This window comes from Panthera uncia, assembly GCF_023721935.1.
Source record: "Panthera uncia isolate 11264 chromosome C1 unlocalized genomic scaffold, Puncia_PCG_1.0 HiC_scaffold_3, whole genome shotgun sequence".
Lineage (NCBI taxonomy): Eukaryota > Metazoa > Chordata > Mammalia > Carnivora > Felidae > Panthera > Panthera uncia.
In genome coordinates, this window is record NW_026057584.1 from 335474 (window position 1) to 354223 (window position 18750).

Below are 18750 nucleotides of genomic sequence, written 5' to 3' on the forward strand. Positions count from 1 at the left end.
CACACCCCCCACCCGCACCCCACAAATGTGCCACTAACACACCCCCCACCCGCGCCCCACAAATGTGCCACTAACCACACCCCCACCTGCGGCCCACTAACCTCACACTGTCTTACCAGAGCCCAGCAGCCACGTGGATGAGGACACCGCACAGGCCGGCGCCTGGGGCTTCTCCGGCTGCCTCTCCGCGCTGCAGTTCGAAAGCGTGGCCCCACTGAAGGCCGCACTGCATCCTGGGCATCCTGGGCGCACCTTGGTGCAGGGGCCAGTGGCCTCGTCGGAATGTGGGTCCAGACAAGGAGGTGGCAGGGTGAGGGAGCACACGCACGCGCGAGCAGGTGGGCACAGGCGGGCAGGTGGGCGTGTGTGGGCAGGTGGGCCCTCGAGGGCAGGGGTGCCCCATGGGCGGTGGGGCGAGGCGGGGGCAGGGGGCCCCGAGCCCTGGCCCTGTAACAGCAGGACCTCGGTGCTGGGTGGGCCTGCGTCCCACAGGGGCTCCTGGAGCCTCGACCTTCGGCCCTTGGCCAGTTGAGGCGTCCTCACGCAAACTGGCAATTCTCAAGTTAAAACAACACAATTTTACAAGCTGATTCCGCTGATTTTCTCATCCTGCCCACATTCCTTTCTCGCCTGCAGGACACCCCGGGGCCGTGGATGAGGGGGAACCCAGAGCCGACGGGCCCCACGGAGACTCGGCCGTGATAGGAGGTGAACTTCCTGGCTCACTCACCGCGGGAATCGGGGCAGCGTCTGCCTGATGGGAGACGATCCAGACCCTTGTGTCCCCCAGGCACCGGGTGTTTGTTCCGTCCTGGGCAGTCTTACCATTTTGATCATTATCTGATGGCGTCTTAGCCAAGCCAGCCCCCTGAGACTCCCAGTACATGTACCTGGTGGTGTCATCAAGGTGCCCATTAAGGAATTACCGTAAACATATCTAACTGTGAAACAGTCTTACGTTGCAAATGGCCAGCGGGCTGCCCAGGGCGTGCACCACGTTCAAGGAAGTGGGTCTGAGTCGGCCTCTGCGTGTGGCTGTGCAGAAGGGGTTGAAAACCGGTTCATTCTCCGTCCGCCCCGTGCTGTCCTTGGGGAGCCTGGCGTGGACCGGTTTAGATTCCGTGCTGATGCACGTTCCACGGGAAGTTGTTTTTATGAAGAACACAGGCTGACAGACAGAAGGGGGTTCACAGTTCTTAGTTAAAGAGTTAGAACCATGATTTCCAAATGAAATAGTGGCAGAAACATACCCAACGCGGACATAAAAGTCACACATTGCCAGACGTCTGACTCAGTGCCCTCGGGTCACCTGCCCCGGGGTGTCTGTCCTGCACTGACACAGGGAAGGGCTCCTGGGTGCCTCACAGACCTGGTGGCCTCTCCTGCCCCCGGGGCAGCATTGCCAGGGCACCGGCTTCACCGAGCCGCGGTCCCGGCCAGACTCCGGGCTGAGCACCACCCACGGCCAGGCATTCCCCCACCCCCCACCCGCAAGCCTAGGAAACCGTTCCCAAGGTGTGGGTCACTGGCACCTTGTATCCTTCCCGGCTCCCTGTCTTCTCCTGACTTTCCAAGTGCCCCAGGCACCCTCCTGGCAAACAAAGACGACAGACCCGGGGTGGGACCCGGCTGTGGATGAGTGCACGTGCGGCGTCTACACGGTGCCATTCAGGGGCGAGAGGGGCTTTCACCACCACAAAAAACTGGCTTTGGAGTAGAGCAGGTAGCCAATCGTTTAAAGATCGGATATTCCGTGGGGCTGAGTTTTCAGAATTTGCTAACATGCTCTTTTCATAGTGTTCAAAGGGTGCATAATGTGCGTCTGTGTGGAGTGTGTGTCTGGGGCACCGTGTGTGACCCCGGTTTCCACCCCTTGTTGACCGTGTAGGCGCCACCCGGGTGTTTCATTTCCTGGATTTGCGCGTTAGATGGAATTTCTTCTTGCAAGGGAGTGACCAGTGGAAGACAGGAGCGTCCGTGCAGGACGGAGCAGGGTGGGCGGAGAGCAGACCCCAGCCCCCTGTGCCCCACTGTCCGAGGACGGGGGTCCCCGGGTCTGCGCTCTGTGCCCCGAAGCCTGTTCAGGTGATACCGGCTTCACCAGGTGGTAAGACAGTCACCCCTGATGGAAACCACTCCTGCTGGGAAAGCAGCCCCGAATGAAGGGCAGACTGGAGTGTGGCTCTGAGGGGTCCCAGCCAGGATGGCGCTGACGGGGTGACTGTGCACGTACACGCAGAGCCACCTTCCTGCTTCACTGCGGAGGGTAGCAGCCTCGATGCGGGGCTCGGATCAAATCTCTCTCTCTGAAGCAACGACCTCTACTGAGGGCATTCTCACCCCGCTGTTGTTTAATCCGAGGTGAAGGGGGGATGCGTGGGGGCCCACGAATGCCGAGTGCAGACGGCCACCACCGCCCCCCTGGACTCAGAGCCGCCCTCACCCCCTCCCGCCGCAGGCAAGGGCCGGCCTCTCCGGTCGCTGCGATCCCGCCCAGCTTGCCGGGGACACTGCCTGACACCGCACGTGCCCGGAACACGCGGTCCTCGTTCGGGCAGGGCTGAGTCTGCAGACCCCACGACGGTTTTACAGCCACCTTCCCGGGGCGATGTGCTGTTCCACGCGGTACCCGCACTTTCTGATATGTGATGCTCGCTTACGGAAACATCAACGACCCCCAGTGTGTGTGCCCAGTAAAGGGCACCTGTAACCCGTCCGTCCCCAGCACTCACACCTGACGTCTCGTTTTCATGGGTGTGACGGCTTGAATGATCGCTTCGTTCTGGGACGCTCAGTGTTCCCCCACCTGCGATCTGCGTAGGTTTTGCGCTGAAAACCTTCCCAAAGTCACTGACTTCTCCCAACTAGAGATTTGACTAAATCCGTCTAACACACAGAAGGTTGAGGTCTGGTGTTAATCGTCCAACATTTTCAAGTGGAAATCTTGGATGACGGGTTCCATAAATTCCTGTATTCGCTACATTCCTATGACGAGTTAGGTGACACAGACCGTTCCCACACGTGCATATGTATGTACAGCCCACATGCGGCTCTAAATGCCGTGGTCCAGGTACTTTAAGATAAGTGTTAAGCGTGTCCAGTGTAGTTTCCTTAACAAAAGTACTAAGCTCCGTGAAGGCCTGATGCAGCCTGTGCTCTAGGGTAATGTGAGCCTGTCTGCTCCCTGACGTGGTGCTCGTGGTCTGGGAGACAAGCACGTATTCCTTTCTGGACACGCCAGGTGAATCTGACCCCAACGTGACCGTATGGGGACACAGGACAGCGGCATGCACAGCTTGGTAGGAGGCCGCAACACCGCCTGGCCTCGAGGCCCCCGCAGCTGCGAGGCCCCCGGGGTCACGGGAGCGTAGAGGCCTGCGGCGGGGAGCGGGCTGGGGTACGCAACACGCCGTTCCCGCCCTGACCGCGTTCCCCTCGCCCCCCTCGCCAGGTGCCGTGGCCGTGGTCGTGTTTGTCCTGCTCTGCGTGGCTGCCGTGGCTGCCCGCCTGTACCAGCAGAGGGGCCTGTCCACGACTGCGGGGACAGAAGGACGGGAGAAGCAGGTGCCCCAGTGTGAGCTCGGCCGGCAGGATGCGGTGTGTGGAGACCAGCAGGAGGGCATATGAGCGGGAGCCGGGCTGACCGCTCGCTCCCTGCATCTGACGTCCTCGCTGCCGGCCTCAGTGGCCAAACATCACCTTGAACCACGGCAGGGCGCCAGGCTGGCTCTCAGGGCGCCAGGAGTCCTCTCCGATGGATTATTCCTCAGCCCCCGTTCGTGTCGCTGTGTTTAACGTCCCCACAACTCCGACACTGTCACACCACGGTGGGTTCTGATGCCCTCGCGGGCGGGGCTGGGGTTTGAAGGTAAGCGTGCCCAGGCCGTGGGCCGCGGCTCCCCGTGAGCCCTAGCTTTGCCAAGACTGAGGCTGTGGTGGGTGCCCGGTGCCCACGCCCACGGAACTGACCACGCTTGCCGAGTGCCACATCTGTGAGCCGCAGCCACGTGGCCAAACACGGACGGCCTCTCTGCCTTCCTCTCTGCTGGTCCAGTCGATGCAAAGCCGTCTTCCCTATCGAGACTTGTATCTGAGGTATCCTATCGGAATGTACGAATGGGCACGCGCCTGGCGCTCAGCGCATCGTCAGCTGTGGCGGGAACAGCACCCAGAGCTAACCGCGGGGGCCTCCAGGGGCCGTCAAGGTCTGTGGCTGACGTGTGTCAGAGCAGATAGAACTAAATTCTTGCCGCTGAAATGCATTGTTTTGCGTCTGCAATACCTGAATGGTGCATAATAGTGAATTTATTTCCCTGAACCCTCGGGTGATCGTGTTTCTCTGCGGTGGTGAGATCCTGTTAGCCTGGCCACCCCTCTGATGGTCCCGCCACTTTTCTTCACTGTCCTGGGACCGTACACGGTCCCCTCCATATGAGATCCCCCTCAGACGCTGTAGCGGCCCCCGCACAAATCCCTGCACTCTGCCTGCAGCCGGCAAAGGTCTGTCGGACGGTCTGCGGCCGTACCCTGACCTGAACACCCAGAATGACCGCTGAAATCCACGGTCAGAGCCTCACTTCCAGGACACGGACGTCATTTCGTAGAGCTTCCAGAACCAGCAGGAACTTGTGCGGATGCCCAGGTGAGGACAGGGGACAGACAGTTCTAGGGAAGACAGCCGCTGGTTACTTTCGGAGCCCTGCTGGAGGAACGGTGCCTCCCAGTAGCCACCGCTGGGGTCCCCAAGCGTGCCCACGCCAGGGCACGGGAGACACGCCTGGCTGCTTCCGTGTGGCCACCTCCTGTCCCCTTCACGTCTGCCTCCTTCTCCACGTTCACCACACTAAAATTGTCACCCTTTCCTACGTGCTAGGACCCTGTGGGCACTTTCTCTGTAACGTAAGATCCTCAATCAGCACCGCAGCTTGAGAAGGGCACACGCTGGTTAGCGGTGCACACGGCTCCCCCATTCGAGACGGGCAGCGAGGACGGGAGAGGCGGTCCGTGTGATCACGCAGAGCTGAGCCGGGCGGCCGGGGGCGCACAGGGCACAGGCAGCGCAAGAGTACATCCTGTGCCCTCACCGTCCTTCCTCCGTTCGTAGAGTCCGCGTTCTTGTTTGTTGATGAGACAGGACTTTTGAAATAAAGTCAGGAGTGTATTCTAAGGGAATTCATGTGACGTCTTATAATTAGGAAGTAAGAGTTTCCTAAGCAGTAGAGCGTGCCTGTGTGCGTTGTGGACCGGTGTGGTGTCTCCTGCGCTTCAGGCAGCCGCCCAGCAACGCCCTTCTTTGCAAACTGACGCTGCGGTTACCGTGGTATTTCTTCATTTTGAACGGCCCCCGTGGGAAGAGTCAGCGGTCTGCCTTCCCCGAGGCAGAATCGCGGAAGCCCCGTCACAGACTTCGCCCATGCCCTCCACACGGCTGCCGCCCGCCTGGTGCGGTTCCTCCTGGGAGCTGGCCGGGGCGCGTGGGTCCTGAGACGCCGGTGCGCCCACAGAAGCTAAAAGGCAAGAATGCTCACCTGTTTCTTTGCAAAGTAAAACTAGACACCCACTGTGATGGGTGTCTAAGTACCTCTGCTCGTGAGGGAGGTCCGAGTTCCCCGTAGTCACTCCTGTTCCCAGCGTGAATCAGACCTGGGTTTCCGGGTCACCGCCAGCCTGTCACCGATCAGCACGTGTCCCCAAACCCCACAAACACACCCCAGTTTCCTGCTTTCCCACTGGATGCCGGGGAGCCTAAACAAGAAAGAAGTACAGGGTCTGTCCTGTCAGCATGGGAACATGCGTGTGATGTGCGAGCACACGCGTGTGAGCAGCAGCCAAGGGTCGGGGGCGGGGGGTGCGGGAAGAGGAGACCATTTATAGCAGCCCAGCTTCCGGACCTACGGGCATTCCGAACTCTGGATCATTAAAGTCCAGATTCCCTTTGCACCTGGTAGACGGCCTTGCTGAATGAGAGTCGTCTCTGTGACAGGTGCTTGACCACACCTACCCGTGGTGGGTTCCCAGCCCGAGTGAGCACAGCGGGGTTTGGCGGGAGATGACCCTTTCCTTGGGACATGGGTGTCTGTGTTTTCCAGCGCGTTTAGGTCCCTTGGGGAAGGGGCCGTGCACCTGCCCTGCGAGCACAGTGGCAGCCAACTTGGGGGGGGGAGGATGCAGGGGGGGGACCGGACATCCCGTCCTGAACGAAAGGCCTTCCTGCTCCCCCCCATTTCTGTGCAGCGCCCTCCAGGCCCTGCCTTACCGCCGGCGGCTGTCTGTCTGCGTGAGGCTGAGGCCCATCCGGCCCTGCCTACAGAGGCACCGGACTTCTGATACTGGAACGTTCCCTCGTCTTCCTGCCTGTGTGCCTCTCCACTCCCTCGCCTGGCTGGGAGAACACCCTGTGCCCACCCCCATCTCTCACACTTGTTCCTTCCCATTTCCTTTGATCCTGTCTTTAGTTTTTCTTTGGGGTTTTTTCTAACCTAGTTGCTGACGTTGGGGGGGTGGGCAGTCAGGAATGAACAGATGCCAAAATCTACACATTCCGCATTTAACTAAAATTTCCCTGCCTGACACTTTCTGATTTTTAAATATTGTGCTTCCTTGTGTGGAACCTTGTGACCCCGCCTGTCTCCAGGTCCGGGCGGCTGAAAAGTACCACGAACGGTCCACGTCCCCACGTGAAGTGCAGCACCTGTGTCCCGAGAACAACTCCCACGGAGAACGCGGGTGCTAGGTGCCCTCCCTGAGGGGACAGGAGGGGGGCTGCTTTCTTCCGTGAGGAGCGGACGCAGATCGCCGTGGGTTGTCCCAAGCTGACAGCATCAGCCACGTGGCTGGGACGGCCACTGTGTGCACAGCTCCGTGGTCACCGTGTCTTTGGTGAAGGACATTTCTGTTGTGCGCACAGGTAGTGGCTGTAAAAGATCCAGCCTGTCTGTCTTCAAACACATCTTACGTTGGTATGTTTTATTCCAGTGGATTCTTCCTTTTTCAAAATGGGCCATTATCCTAAATGGGCCACATCTGTCCGTCTACTGAACAAAGTCGTGTTTGCTGTCTGCACTGAGAGCACGCTGACCTCTCCACGGCACGGCAGAGGGAGACACCTGCCCCGCCCGGGGACTAAGGGGGCAGTTCGAGCCGTTTCTGGATTTGCCTGTGATTGCCCAGAACCTTCTTCTTTCTCACACCCAGTGCAAGCCTGTGGACTCAGGTGCAACAGAGGCCTCCCACTCAGGCATCAGGAAGTGGGGTCCCCAGAGCAAGGGAGCCACCAACACTGTGAAAACAGAAACCCAGCCAGCAGGGGTCTGCACGGGGTGCCACAGGCCAGGGAGCAGCACTGCTTTGTGCTGCTCCCCTGGGCACCCCGCTCCACCTGTGACGGGCACAAATAGTGCCTTAGTCCAGTTGCCCTACTGCTTGTGCTTAGACTGTCCCCTGTTCGGGGCGTGTTATGTCCCCTGTTTGGGGCGTGTTATGTCCCCTGTTCGGGGTGTGTTATGCATGCAGTGGGTACGAGCTGCAATCCTGTATCATCCCCATTCGCACAGCCCAGCCCTTGGTCTGCCGTCCTCCGCAGGGAGGCAGGGAGGCAGGGAGGCTGCGCGGAGGCCCACCGGCTAGAGCCCAGCTTCTCTCCCACCAGAAGCACGAGCGGAAAGTGCTTTCTGACAAATCAGCAACACCACGGCTTCAAACTGGAGTCCAGCTGACTTTTACCTGACGGGTAACCAGCTCCCGTCAGATAGGGAGCGGGGTTCCACCGATGCCACCCGGAGGACGCCCGCCACCCTGTAGGCCTCTGGCGCCCTGTAGGCGCACCCAGGAACCAGTGTGTGAGCCCCGGGCCCACGGCCGCGCACCGGAAGGGCGCAGGGCGGTCCTGGCATCCACGAAGCCACAGTCATCACACAACCGGTCACCTCCTCCTTTCCTGTCCCCAGCCCAGCCCAAGGGAGGGGACGGTGACCACACCCCCCAGCCCAGCCCAGGGAAGGGTGGTGACCACGCCCACCCGCCCAGCCCGGGGGAGGGGGACCATAACCATGGGTCTTAAAAGAACCACCTCACTCTCACCAAGCTCCCCTTCCCCACCTCACAGCACAGGCCACTGGGGTGCTCCCAGGTTCAGAGGCGACCCCAGCGCCCCCCCCGCGTGACCGTGGCCCTGACTCACGGGTGCTCTGTGCACAGTGCCCACGTCCACCTGAGCCATGCCAGGAATGCCGTGCCACCTGGAAGGTCAGGACAGGGCGACGCTGCCAGGCCCGCACCCCTCCTCACCCCTCCTCACCCCTCCTCACCCCTCCTCCGCTCCTGGGCCAACCCCGGGGGAAGGGGTTCTCAAGGGCTCTGGGATGGGGAGGGAGACAGGCAGGTCCAGCCGTGTCCCCACGTGGGTGCTGAGACGGGGGAAGGGAGAGTGTGGATGACGGATGCTCTCGGTCGTTTGAAGTGTTGTGTTGTTGTGTGTCCAGGGAGGTGCACACGCAGGCACACGTGGGGGTGTGCCTGAACATACGCACTCAGGCTGCCGTGTGTGGCCTGAGGCACGGACACCCTGTAGAAATGAGGATAGGGCCCCGTGCAAGTGAGTGTGACCCCACATGTGGGTGGGGCTCCAGGCGCCGGGAGAGCAGGTGGACCCGGGAAGGCCAGCGGCTGGGGTTCGTGGCGGCTGGGAAGCCCAGGACCCTCGGCGGGAGGCCGGAGCCGGGCTGAACCCAGGCACGACTCACCCAGTGACGGGACGGTCCAGTGCCTGCCAACAACCGGGTCGTGTCAGAGCACACTTCCCTCCTCAGCCACTTTTGCTAAGTGCTTTTGCTAAGTTTCCAAAGTGGCTGCTGTCTTTCCAGCTTCCTTCAAGATGAAAAGGAAGAGTTGAGCATTTCTGAACAAACAGTGTGGAGGCCTGAAGAGGGTAAGGCCAGGCGTCACTGAGGCCGCAGGACACAAGGGTGTTAGCGACGGCTGTGCCCCAGCCTGACCCCTGGGTCCTGTGTCTGCACCCGAAAAATCTCAGTTTCACGAGTTCCTGGACTGAACCTCTCCCTCGGGAACACTCCTAACCGGTCGTGCAAAACACAAGCATGTTTGTGTGCAAGCTGTCTCCCCTCCGCTTCTCACACACACAGGCACACACGCGCACGGAGTGGTTCCGTGGTTTGTGACGCATCAGACACCCCCACTCACTTATGTGACAGCAACTAAATGTTAGCGGCCCAGACAGTGTGTCTGCCTCCTTCGTTGGAAAGCCCGCAGCGCAGAAGCCCTGGGACGACGGCCCAGCGGGTTTGGCGCCCCCGAGCTCCTGAACGCCCGGGACTAGAACGTGCCGCCTCCTGGATCAAATTCTGCAGATTTCTCCGAAGCCGAGTTTCTCTAGTGCCACTGGGAGCGCCTATAGAAGCCGCCGTCTTCTCCACCCAGACATTCGTGCGTCCTGGCCTCTGAACGGGGTTTGAAGCCCTGAGCGGAAAACGTTCCGATGTCCTGTGCTTCAGGACCACGGAGCCCCGAATGTGCGAGCGGCTGACCGGGGCACTGATGGTGCTGCTCTTGGTGAGTCATGCCCAAACGAAGGTCACATGTAACCTCCTGGTTCTGAAGGCCAGAAGTCCGAAATCAAAGGTGAGGCTCTCACGGCGGACCCGTCTCGCCTCTGCAGCCACGGTGCCCTGGGTGCGCGGTCGCCCTGCTCCGGGGCCACCCCTCCTCTGTCTGTTGTCTCCTGTCTTCTTACAGACACACGGTCCCACTGGATCAGAGCCCCTTCCCCCATGTGACCTCACCGAACCCAGTGGATCAGATTGGCAAAGGCCCTCTCCCAAATGCAGCCACCTGCTGAGGTTTGCAAAGACATGAATTTTGAGGAGACGCCAGTGCACCCCAGGAGCGTAAAACGTCTCCCCTACGCGGATTTGGCAATTATCCCAAGATCTGCCGTTTCTAGTTATTTATAACGAGTGCTGTATTCACCCACAGTCAGAATTCCCGGTTCTAAGCATGAAATCGTCTGGGCTCCTCACGTTTATTTCATTTCCTTTGCTTCAAGCAAGACGAGACGCCCTCGTAAACAAACCTCCCTGCTGTCCTGATCCCGTGAGCACCTTTCCTGACGTGTTTGAGGGGAAAGGTCCCTTCGTTCCCCTCAGAATCCACAGCGTGCTCTGTACGGAACCCGTGACACAAACCCTGTGACATCCTGGAGTGGCCGGGCCTGCTGCCCGTGTCCTGCGTGATGGCAGGGACTCCAGGTTCCCCTCCCACCCTGTGGCTGAGCGCCCCACCCCCCGCCCCTGCACATGGAGTCCCCGGGGCCTGCCCGCCCCTTCCCTGCTATCCTCCCCGGCCTCTCGGAGAGCCCGCCGCGAGCTGGGTCTGCTGACAGGGAAGGACCCCCACGTTGACAAACTGAACAACCCCCTCATCCGGCCCAGGAAGTCATGAGCGGCACAGACGCGCTCCCGCGGCTCAGTCCCGCGGCCCAGCCCCGCGGCCCAAGTGGAGTGGCCTGGCTCATGGCCCTCGGTTTGGGAGGGAGACGGCGACCCGCCCCAGGAAGATCGCGCTCACCTCGCAGGCTGCCCAGCTCGCACCAGCAAATCACGCTTGTCAAAGACCACCCGTGGCGCCCATCCAGCATCAGGAGGGTGACCCGTGTTCACTGCCTCTTTCCTCGGAGCAGCGCGTAGCTATTGCTACCTTGCAAAACGCGGTCAAGAGCGATACTGTTTTAAATGTCAAGGATGAATATCAGCGCTTGAACACAAATGTGCTCTCTGGAGAAAGAGCCGGCATCTGTCAGACACTCGAGGGGGAACAGCGGAAAGGTGTTCTATGAGCAAAACAGGAAGATAATCACGGGGTTGAGCAACCCGCTACGGTGTGGCCGTCAGCCAGCCCCAGACCCCAAGGGCGCGACGGGACAGTGCCGGTGCCGCACACGGTCCTCGCGGCACATGTCCAAGAGCTGCCTGTGCGTAAAAAAGACAATAAATCCCAAGTGACCGTGTGTTTCACAGCTAAGCTCTTGACCCTAAACATTTTAGATGTCAGTGCTTAACCCAAACTAGCCATGAAAAACACCAAAAATAGTTTAAAGTTGTGTCCTTTTGAATGGTCCTCGAGTTTTGGGTTTCTCTCCCCTGTCCAAACGCTTGTTTATTTGTTCAGAAACGGCCCACACAAAGCAGACCAAGGAGCAGGTTTAGTTCGTAACATCCACTGTGAACACTGGGACCATTTTACGTAGAATCAAGAAACAAAAGCCCTTCGGGTGGAATAGACCCCAGGCCAGAATGGAACATCAGGCAAAAACGAATCGAGGTGGGAACCAGCTGTCGAGCACTGAGCCGAGACCCTGAGGGCCACACGTCCCCCGAAGCTGCCAGTAGGTTCCAGAGAACGGTGGACAGGATGAAACCGATCTACAGCAGTAGCTAGTTCATGCCCAGGGATAATTTTTAGTAGGAAAGGGCACATGTGGTTGGAAATAAATGTGTCTTTATTCGTGCAAGACCGAGGAAATGGCCCTCTCGTGGCAGGTGGCCCTTCACGCCACAGAGCCAGCCACAGAGACCCCCCCTCTCTCCCCTCCACCCTCCCCTTTAGTTTTCTTTCTGGAATAATCCATGCCACAGGGAAAGTGATGTTTTATTGAGAACAAAGCAGAAGCTCTTTGTTTCTAAGCTGCTGCTTCATTGGTTGGTGGGGAGGTGAGTCCTGTGGTTCGTGGGCGAGCAGCATCGACGTGCCCAGTATTCACGTGGGCTGGGAGCCGCTCAGGACTTCCTGACACACCCTGCCTGGGAAACGTACTCCGCGAGGGTGACAGGGGATGACCCAAGAACTGCTCGGCACTGCCCCTGAGATGGCGGGGAAGCCGCCATCTGGAGATGCCCTGTGCGCCGTGTCCGCCGGCGGTGTTTAGGCACGGTCGTTCTCCTGTGCGGGGGGTTTGCAGGCTGGCTGTCTTAGCGCTGCTCAAGCGTAGACGCTCCGGGACTGAGGACATCCGGCTGGTCACCCCGGGCTGTTCACAGTGCTGGCCAGCGTGCTCTGCGTCAGGGCAGGGTCGTCCCAGAAACACCTGCAAGGTGTGCACGAGAAACCGCCCTCACGGCCCTTCCTGCTTACTCGACAGCTGGGACCCAGGAAGGCGTTTTACTGATATTCACTCATTAAATTGTGGGAAGGATGCCAGGGCCCCTCACGGTCGGCTCCTGTGGGTCTATGGGGGAGAGTGGGCTGGACGAGGAAGACACCAGTGCCCAGGGAAGCATGGCTCGCTGCCGCCACGCCGGCCACCACGCCGGCCACCATGTCGGCCACCACACCAACCACGATGGTTGCCACATCAGCCACCACGCCGAGGGCACCTGCTCCCAGAGCAGCAATCTGAAGGAGGCGCTCCCACGAGGGCAGACGCAAGAGAAGCCACGGGATGAGCCACGTGGGGCAGGCCTCCACCCACAGCCGATTCAGACCTCTGTCTACACCACCCTCCGACCCACTGGAGCCACAGAAAAGGAGGCTGTTCCAGTTCAGACGCCCAGACATGGACTTGGTCATTGGGAAGGGACGGGGACGCTCCTTCTGGCTCCTTCGCCGTGCGCCCAGGTGTGTGGGAGCCTTGCCATCCCTACGAAACAGAGCAGGGACGATACCCCATGCCGGGCCCAGGGTCTGGACCCTGGTGAGGAACGGCTGGTCCGGCTGGTGCTGCGGCATCTGAACAAAGAAATGACGAAGTTGGAGAAGCAGGTGCCCGACCGAGAAGGACCTGCCTCCTTCCTTCTCGCAAGAAAACCAGAGCCCGCGGACAGAGTGCACGCGGCTGTCACGTGCTGTCCCTGACGCGTTGGTTTGAAATCCTACCGCTCTAGCAAAAATGGACTTAAATACTGGCATCTTTTACACCCTGAAATGTCCCTCCTAATTATGTCGTCAAGTTGTATGTGTCGCACACAGCGGAGGTCTGTCCTGGTCCACATTTGCTCATTAAGCATGTTTCTCAGATCGATAGAATGTATCAATCTTGTACAGCTTATAATTTCTGTATTTAGTATATTCAGAAATTTGGGGTTGATTTCTAGGATTTAAATAACGGCATTTCCTATGCAAGTTAATGTTATTTGAATCTCATAGATTCATAACTAATTAATTTCCTTGCAAAGAGACCTTAGTTCTAATTAAACTCGGGCAGTGCTCTCCTGGGCAGCCTGGCCGCTTGACCTGACTGGGCCGCAGGGGCTCCCGGGTCAGAACGTCACTGGGCCTCGGGGGGCTCCCGGGCTGGGACCTGACCTGGCCTCAGGGGGCTCCCGGGTCAGGAACGTGGGCAGCCCCGATGTCCGGCTGGACGCAGCCTCCCCTCGTCTCTGCCTCCCGGACATGCAGTCCCTAAGCTGGGACTAGATCACTTTCTTCCCTGCCGCCGCCTCCTCTTCGCAAACGGCTTGAACAGCCACCGGCCGCGATGGGGGTCTTTTGTCGTCAGAGCTGACGCGGGGTCCAGGAACCCGAATGCTGGAAAAGCTGTTGCTTCTCCCTGAGAACGTGATTTTACTTTCATCTGTTCTCACGTCCTGTCTCCGCTTATAAATGCTTGTGACTCTTTCAATCTCTTTTTTACTAAGTAAAGTCTGTGCCCAACGTGGGGCTGAAACTCCAACCCCGAGAGCAGGGGGCTCGTGCCACACCACGTGAGCCGGCCAGGTGCCCGGCTCTGTGAGCGTCTGAACAGCAATGGGCCACACAATTAATGGGAAGCACCAAGTGTGAAAATGCCACTGGCCCTCGGGTTCCGCACGTCGAATATATGATTCCTTCCTGAATTTGACTTCAAGAAATGTGTAAATCTAAGTGTCCAGAGCTTCACCGAGGTGTGACTGACCACAAGGTACACTCACTGAAAAACTGAAAATGTGCAGTTGGGGGGCATCCAGGCGGCTCAGTCAGGCAAGTGTCCGACTTTGGCTGAGGTCATGATCTGGTGGTTCGTGGGTTCAAGCCCCGCATTGGGCTCTGTGCCGACAGCTCGGAGCCTGGAGCTGCTTCGGATTCTGTGTCTCCCTCTCTCTCTGCCTCTCCCCTGCTCGTGCTCTGTCTCTCTCTCAAAAATACATAAAACATTAAAAAAACATTTTTAACGTGCATGTTGGTGAATCCTGAGGTGTGCATGTGCACACACCGCGAAACCACCACACCCGCCACCCCAGACGTACCTTGTCCCCGGCCCTTGTGAGGACCGCTGGCTGGCGCCCGGCGTCAGTCTGCTTTCCAGAGCAGGTGTAAGGGCCCGCACCCAACCTGCTCCCATCTGTCTGGCTTTTGTAGCCCGGCAAAGCACTTTGAGGTGCAGCCGTGTCCTCAGCACCTCAGTCACACAGAGTCCCACGCGGATACACCGAGGCTTGAGCGTCTGTCCGCTCACTGACAAGTGTTCATGTTTCCAGTGTGGGGTTTTCGCAGATGGCACGTGTGATGCGGCTTTGCACAGACTCGTGCCTTCCCCTCCTTGGGCAAATATCCCAGAGCTGGGGGCAGGGGCGCCATCCTGTGACACCCCTCAGGTTTCCTGTGTCGTCCTGTGAACTTGTAAAAAACCCCTTGTCCGTTTGTACCCAAAAAAAGCCTAAAATTATTTTGATTAGGACTGAGTTGAATCCCCAGATGTGGGGAGAGTTGACATGAAAATACTGACTCACAGGGCGCCTGGGGGCTCAGTCGGTTAAGCAACCGACTCTTGGTTTCAGCTCAAGTCATGACATCACGTTTTTGTGGGTTCGAGCCCCGCGTCAGGCTCTACACTGTCAGCACAGAGCCTGCTTGGGGTTCTCTCTCTCTCCCTCTCTCTGCCCCTCCCCCACTCATGCTACTCTGTCTGCCTCTCTCCAGATAAGTGAATAAATTTAAAAATTAAAAAGAAAATACTGACTCACTTAAGCCACGAACAAGGTATCTCCCCATCTGTCTTTCCCAACGATGTTGTGTAGTTTCCAGGCAACAGGTCCTGAACATCTTTTGCCAGATTTATCCCAAATATTTCATACTTATTTTAATGTGTATGACGTTGGTTTTGTAATTTTAATTTCCACACGACTATTCACAATACAGAGAAATATGGTTTGTTACCTTCTGCCCCACCGCCTTGCCCAAGTCATGTCAGTGCTAATATTTCTGAAATAGGTTCATGGGATTTCCTGCACACAGAGACCTGCCTCCCAATGCCGCTCCTTTGTCCTTTTCTCTTGTCTACTCAGCTGGAGTGCCAGGAGCCCCGGGTGCGGTGCTGAGGTGACTGGGGCAAGCCCTTCACTGGCTCCTGATTTGGGGGGACGGACCAGCCCCTCTCTGGACCTCCAGGCTCCCTCTCCTCCCTAGGACTCGGTCCTTCCAGCCCAGATGCCCCGGGCTCCTCTCCTGACCCTCCCTGACGATAAACGGGGTGACTGCAGGGGACATCGTGTCTGTTCTCATCTCTCAGGGGCCACCCTCCTTTGGTGCCCCAGGCCCAGAGTCTTGACAACTTTAACAAAAATGTTACCTGTTCTTGTTGGTTTCCATTATTGTTGCTGTTTTAGGTGGGAGATTAAACCTGTTACCTGTTATGCATTCCATCTTGGCCACAATGCCAAGTGTTTACACAGCCATTTTTGGAAAATTAATCTCATCGTATAAACCAGTTCTTTGAACTTTTAATTTGTACCTAAAATATTACTGCCTCAAATCATGCCAAGTTCCTTCTGCTTTTTGCATATCATAAAATGTTTCGCTTACAGTCCAAAGCTGTGCATAATTCCCTTGCCTACTAACGTCAATGTTTAGTAACAAAACTTAGTCTTCCGTAATTTTAAGTGGCTCATTTGTATTTGCTTTCTTATTCTTTGTGAATGTTGAAATGACTTTCTGAGCTGGTCATGAGGCTACTTGAAACTCAGTTCTAATGAAAGTGAATATATGCAAGATAATGAGAAAAATTCAGACAACGTGGACCAGCAAGTCTGTAACCGAAAAGAGAGGTGTGGCTGGAGGGCCGAGGATGTGTGTGGACGTGCCGTGTGGGCCGTATCCACTCACTGGCGTCCGAGTGTTAGGTTCCCGTGGGAGATGCATCCTAGAGGAGCCTCGAGCCGGCTGTAGCGGTGCTCGCCGAGCTGGGCCGCGGCAGCTGGGGGCACGCTGATGGTGCCCCTGCATCTCCAACCAGAGCCCGCCCTCCAGGGCCCAACCAGCTTGCCTTTGAATCCTCTCTTGTTCAATAGATCAGAGACAGAGCGAGCCAAATTAAATCCCGGCTTCAATAATTCTCTTTCTGGGGGGTCCCTAACAAAATGAAATAGGGATGCCTTTGAAAGCTTCCTTCCCTTCCCTGCGATCATGTGCAGGGAGGCGGCTAGGGAGAGGCTCTGATCTCACAGATGAGAGAGGGAGGGGGGAGGCTGTGAGGACAAAGAACTCAACACAGGACGTGAGTAAGGTCCTCTGACTCACAATATTGGATATTAGGGGCTTTCTTCTTTTTTAACATGGCTGGACATTCCCCAACAAGCCAGGGCTGAAATACTCCTGCAGACTGGGAACCTGCTGCAAAGAAAATCAAGTTTGAAGTGTGGATACACGGAGTGGTTCCACGGTTTGTGACTCATCAGACACCCCCACTCATTTACGTGACAGCAACTGTTGGCGGCCCAGACAGCATGTCTGCCTCCTTCGTTGGAAAGCCCGCAGCACAGAAGCCCTGGAACGGTGGCCCTGAGTTCTGAAAACTGCTGGGATGACACCTTGGGTTGTGCAGACTGGCTCTCAGTTTCTCCCCTCCCGTACGCTGGGCTTCCTTTATCGTTCAGATTTTCAGGTTCTTGTTCCCGAGAAGTGTTTCCTTTTGGACCGAGGCCCCTATGATTGCTGAGTCCCTAGTGCCCCATAGGAGCTGCGGGAACAGGACAGTCACACTCCCCGCTGCCCAGGGGGCCGCCTGGATGGCCCAGGAGCTCTGGGAACGTGGGGCAGCTTGCTTAGGGAGTGTCACCTTGGCCTCAGCCACATGAACGGAGGGCAGCCCTCTGACCTTCCCTCAGAGACCAGGACAAGTGTGACAGTGAGGGGGGCAGACCCAGTGCCCCAGGAGCCATCCTGCATGCTCGTGGGGGCCGCAAGCTATGGGGTTCGGCCGCGGTGCACTTCCTCCCACAACATGAGCAGCTGTGGATGCCTGGGGGCACACAGATGCGGCTGGTCCTGGCCGTGGACACGGGCTTCCTCTCCGAGGCCCTCCTGCTGCCCTGACTGTGTCCAGGGCTTTCGCGGAGATGCAGCAGGCCTGGGCACCAGGCCATCTCGTGGGCACAGGGCCCCGGTGGGGGGCCAGGGAGGGACGGCCACGGCTGCACCTGCTCTGGTAGAGACTCGTTTCTAGGCACAGCCGGGATGGGAGGGCTGCCCTAAGGCCGGGTCCCTCCTCCACACTGGCTGCATTTTTGCTTTTTGCTGTTTTCCAAGAGGATTATTTAAAATCTGCTTGTACCAAAATGTAAAGACAAGCATTTGCCAACTACAGGGAAAAGGTTTTGCTTTGTAATTTGAAAATCAGCAATATTGGGGCGCCTGGGTGGCTCAGTCGGTTAAGCGTCCAACTTCAGCTCAGGTCATGATCTCACGGTTCGTGGGTTCGAGCCCCGCATCGGGCTGTGTGCTGACAGCTCGGAGCTTGGAGCTGCTTCGGATTCTGTGCCTCCCTGTCTCTCTGCCTCTCCCCCACTCGCATTCTGTCTCTGTCTCTCTCAAAAATAAATAAAAATTAAAACAAATTTTTTTTAATAAAAAAAAAAGAAAAGCCATTAAATAGACAAAAGAGATAACTGGGTACCTTTCAGCAAAACGCTGGGCCCGTGCACCAGACCCTCGGTGGCGTCTTCCTCTCTGGGGTTCATACTCCTGGCTGGGCAGGTGTCTGAGTCACAACTATGACGTGTGGAGAGTTTACACTAAGGCAAACGATTCGTCTGCAGAAACGCAGGTGAACTTGGCCTTGTGGAGATGTGACCCACGTGACTCATTCCCACCCAGGAATCTACTTCCCGCTCCTGTGTCTGTTCCTGAAAATGTTCTTTGACATTGGTTTTAACCTCGTATTGATTCCCCCATTAATTAACAAGCTGTGCCGTTTCTGGTATGTTCTGATTTACTATCTCCTACGTGCATCCTGTTTTCCCCTCTCTGAGGCATTGAGGTGGATGTGATTCATTAAGTTTCACTGCCATGTTGTATCCAAGTACGTGAAATACCACCATGCAAAATAAACCACAACGAAATCTGGCTGGGAAACCAACTGGAGGAGGACAAGAGAGAGAACATTCAAGAATGTGAACTCATGGGACCATTTACACAAAATACAGAAAAGAAAAAAATCACCCATACCTTTACAGAGCCTAAGACTGCCCGCACCTGGGATGTTCTGTCTGTCTGTCTGAGGACGGTGTCGGGCTGCACACTTACACTTCTGCACACACGCAGAACCTCCCCAAGAATCTCATTTAGAAATAGACCAGACGGGGGTGCCTGGGTGGCTCAGTTGGTTGAGCGTCCGACTTCGGCACAGGTCATGATCTCGCTATCTGTGGGTTCAAGCCCCGCGTCAGGCTCTGTGCTGACAGCTCGGAGCCTGGAGCCTGCTTCGGATTCTGTGTCTCCCTCTCTCTCCGCCCCTCCCCAACTCATGCTCTGTCTCTCTGTCCCAGA

The 18750-nt window shown here is 57.4% G+C and overlaps 1 protein-coding gene across 1 annotated transcript in view; it reads left to right on the top strand.

Annotated features, from left to right (window-relative positions):
- LOC125910904 (contactin-associated protein-like 4) overlaps positions 1-3627 on the top strand; it is a 132926-nt gene extending 129299 nt beyond the window's left edge. The window contains exons 22-24 of the mRNA XM_049614444.1: positions 127-338; positions 637-708; positions 3452-3627. Of these exons, the coding sequence (XP_049470401.1) occupies positions 127-338; positions 637-708; positions 3452-3627 (460 nt within the window). The remainder of the gene's footprint in view (positions 1-126; positions 339-636; positions 709-3451) is intronic.
- The last annotated feature ends 15123 nt before the right edge of the window (positions 3628-18750 follow it).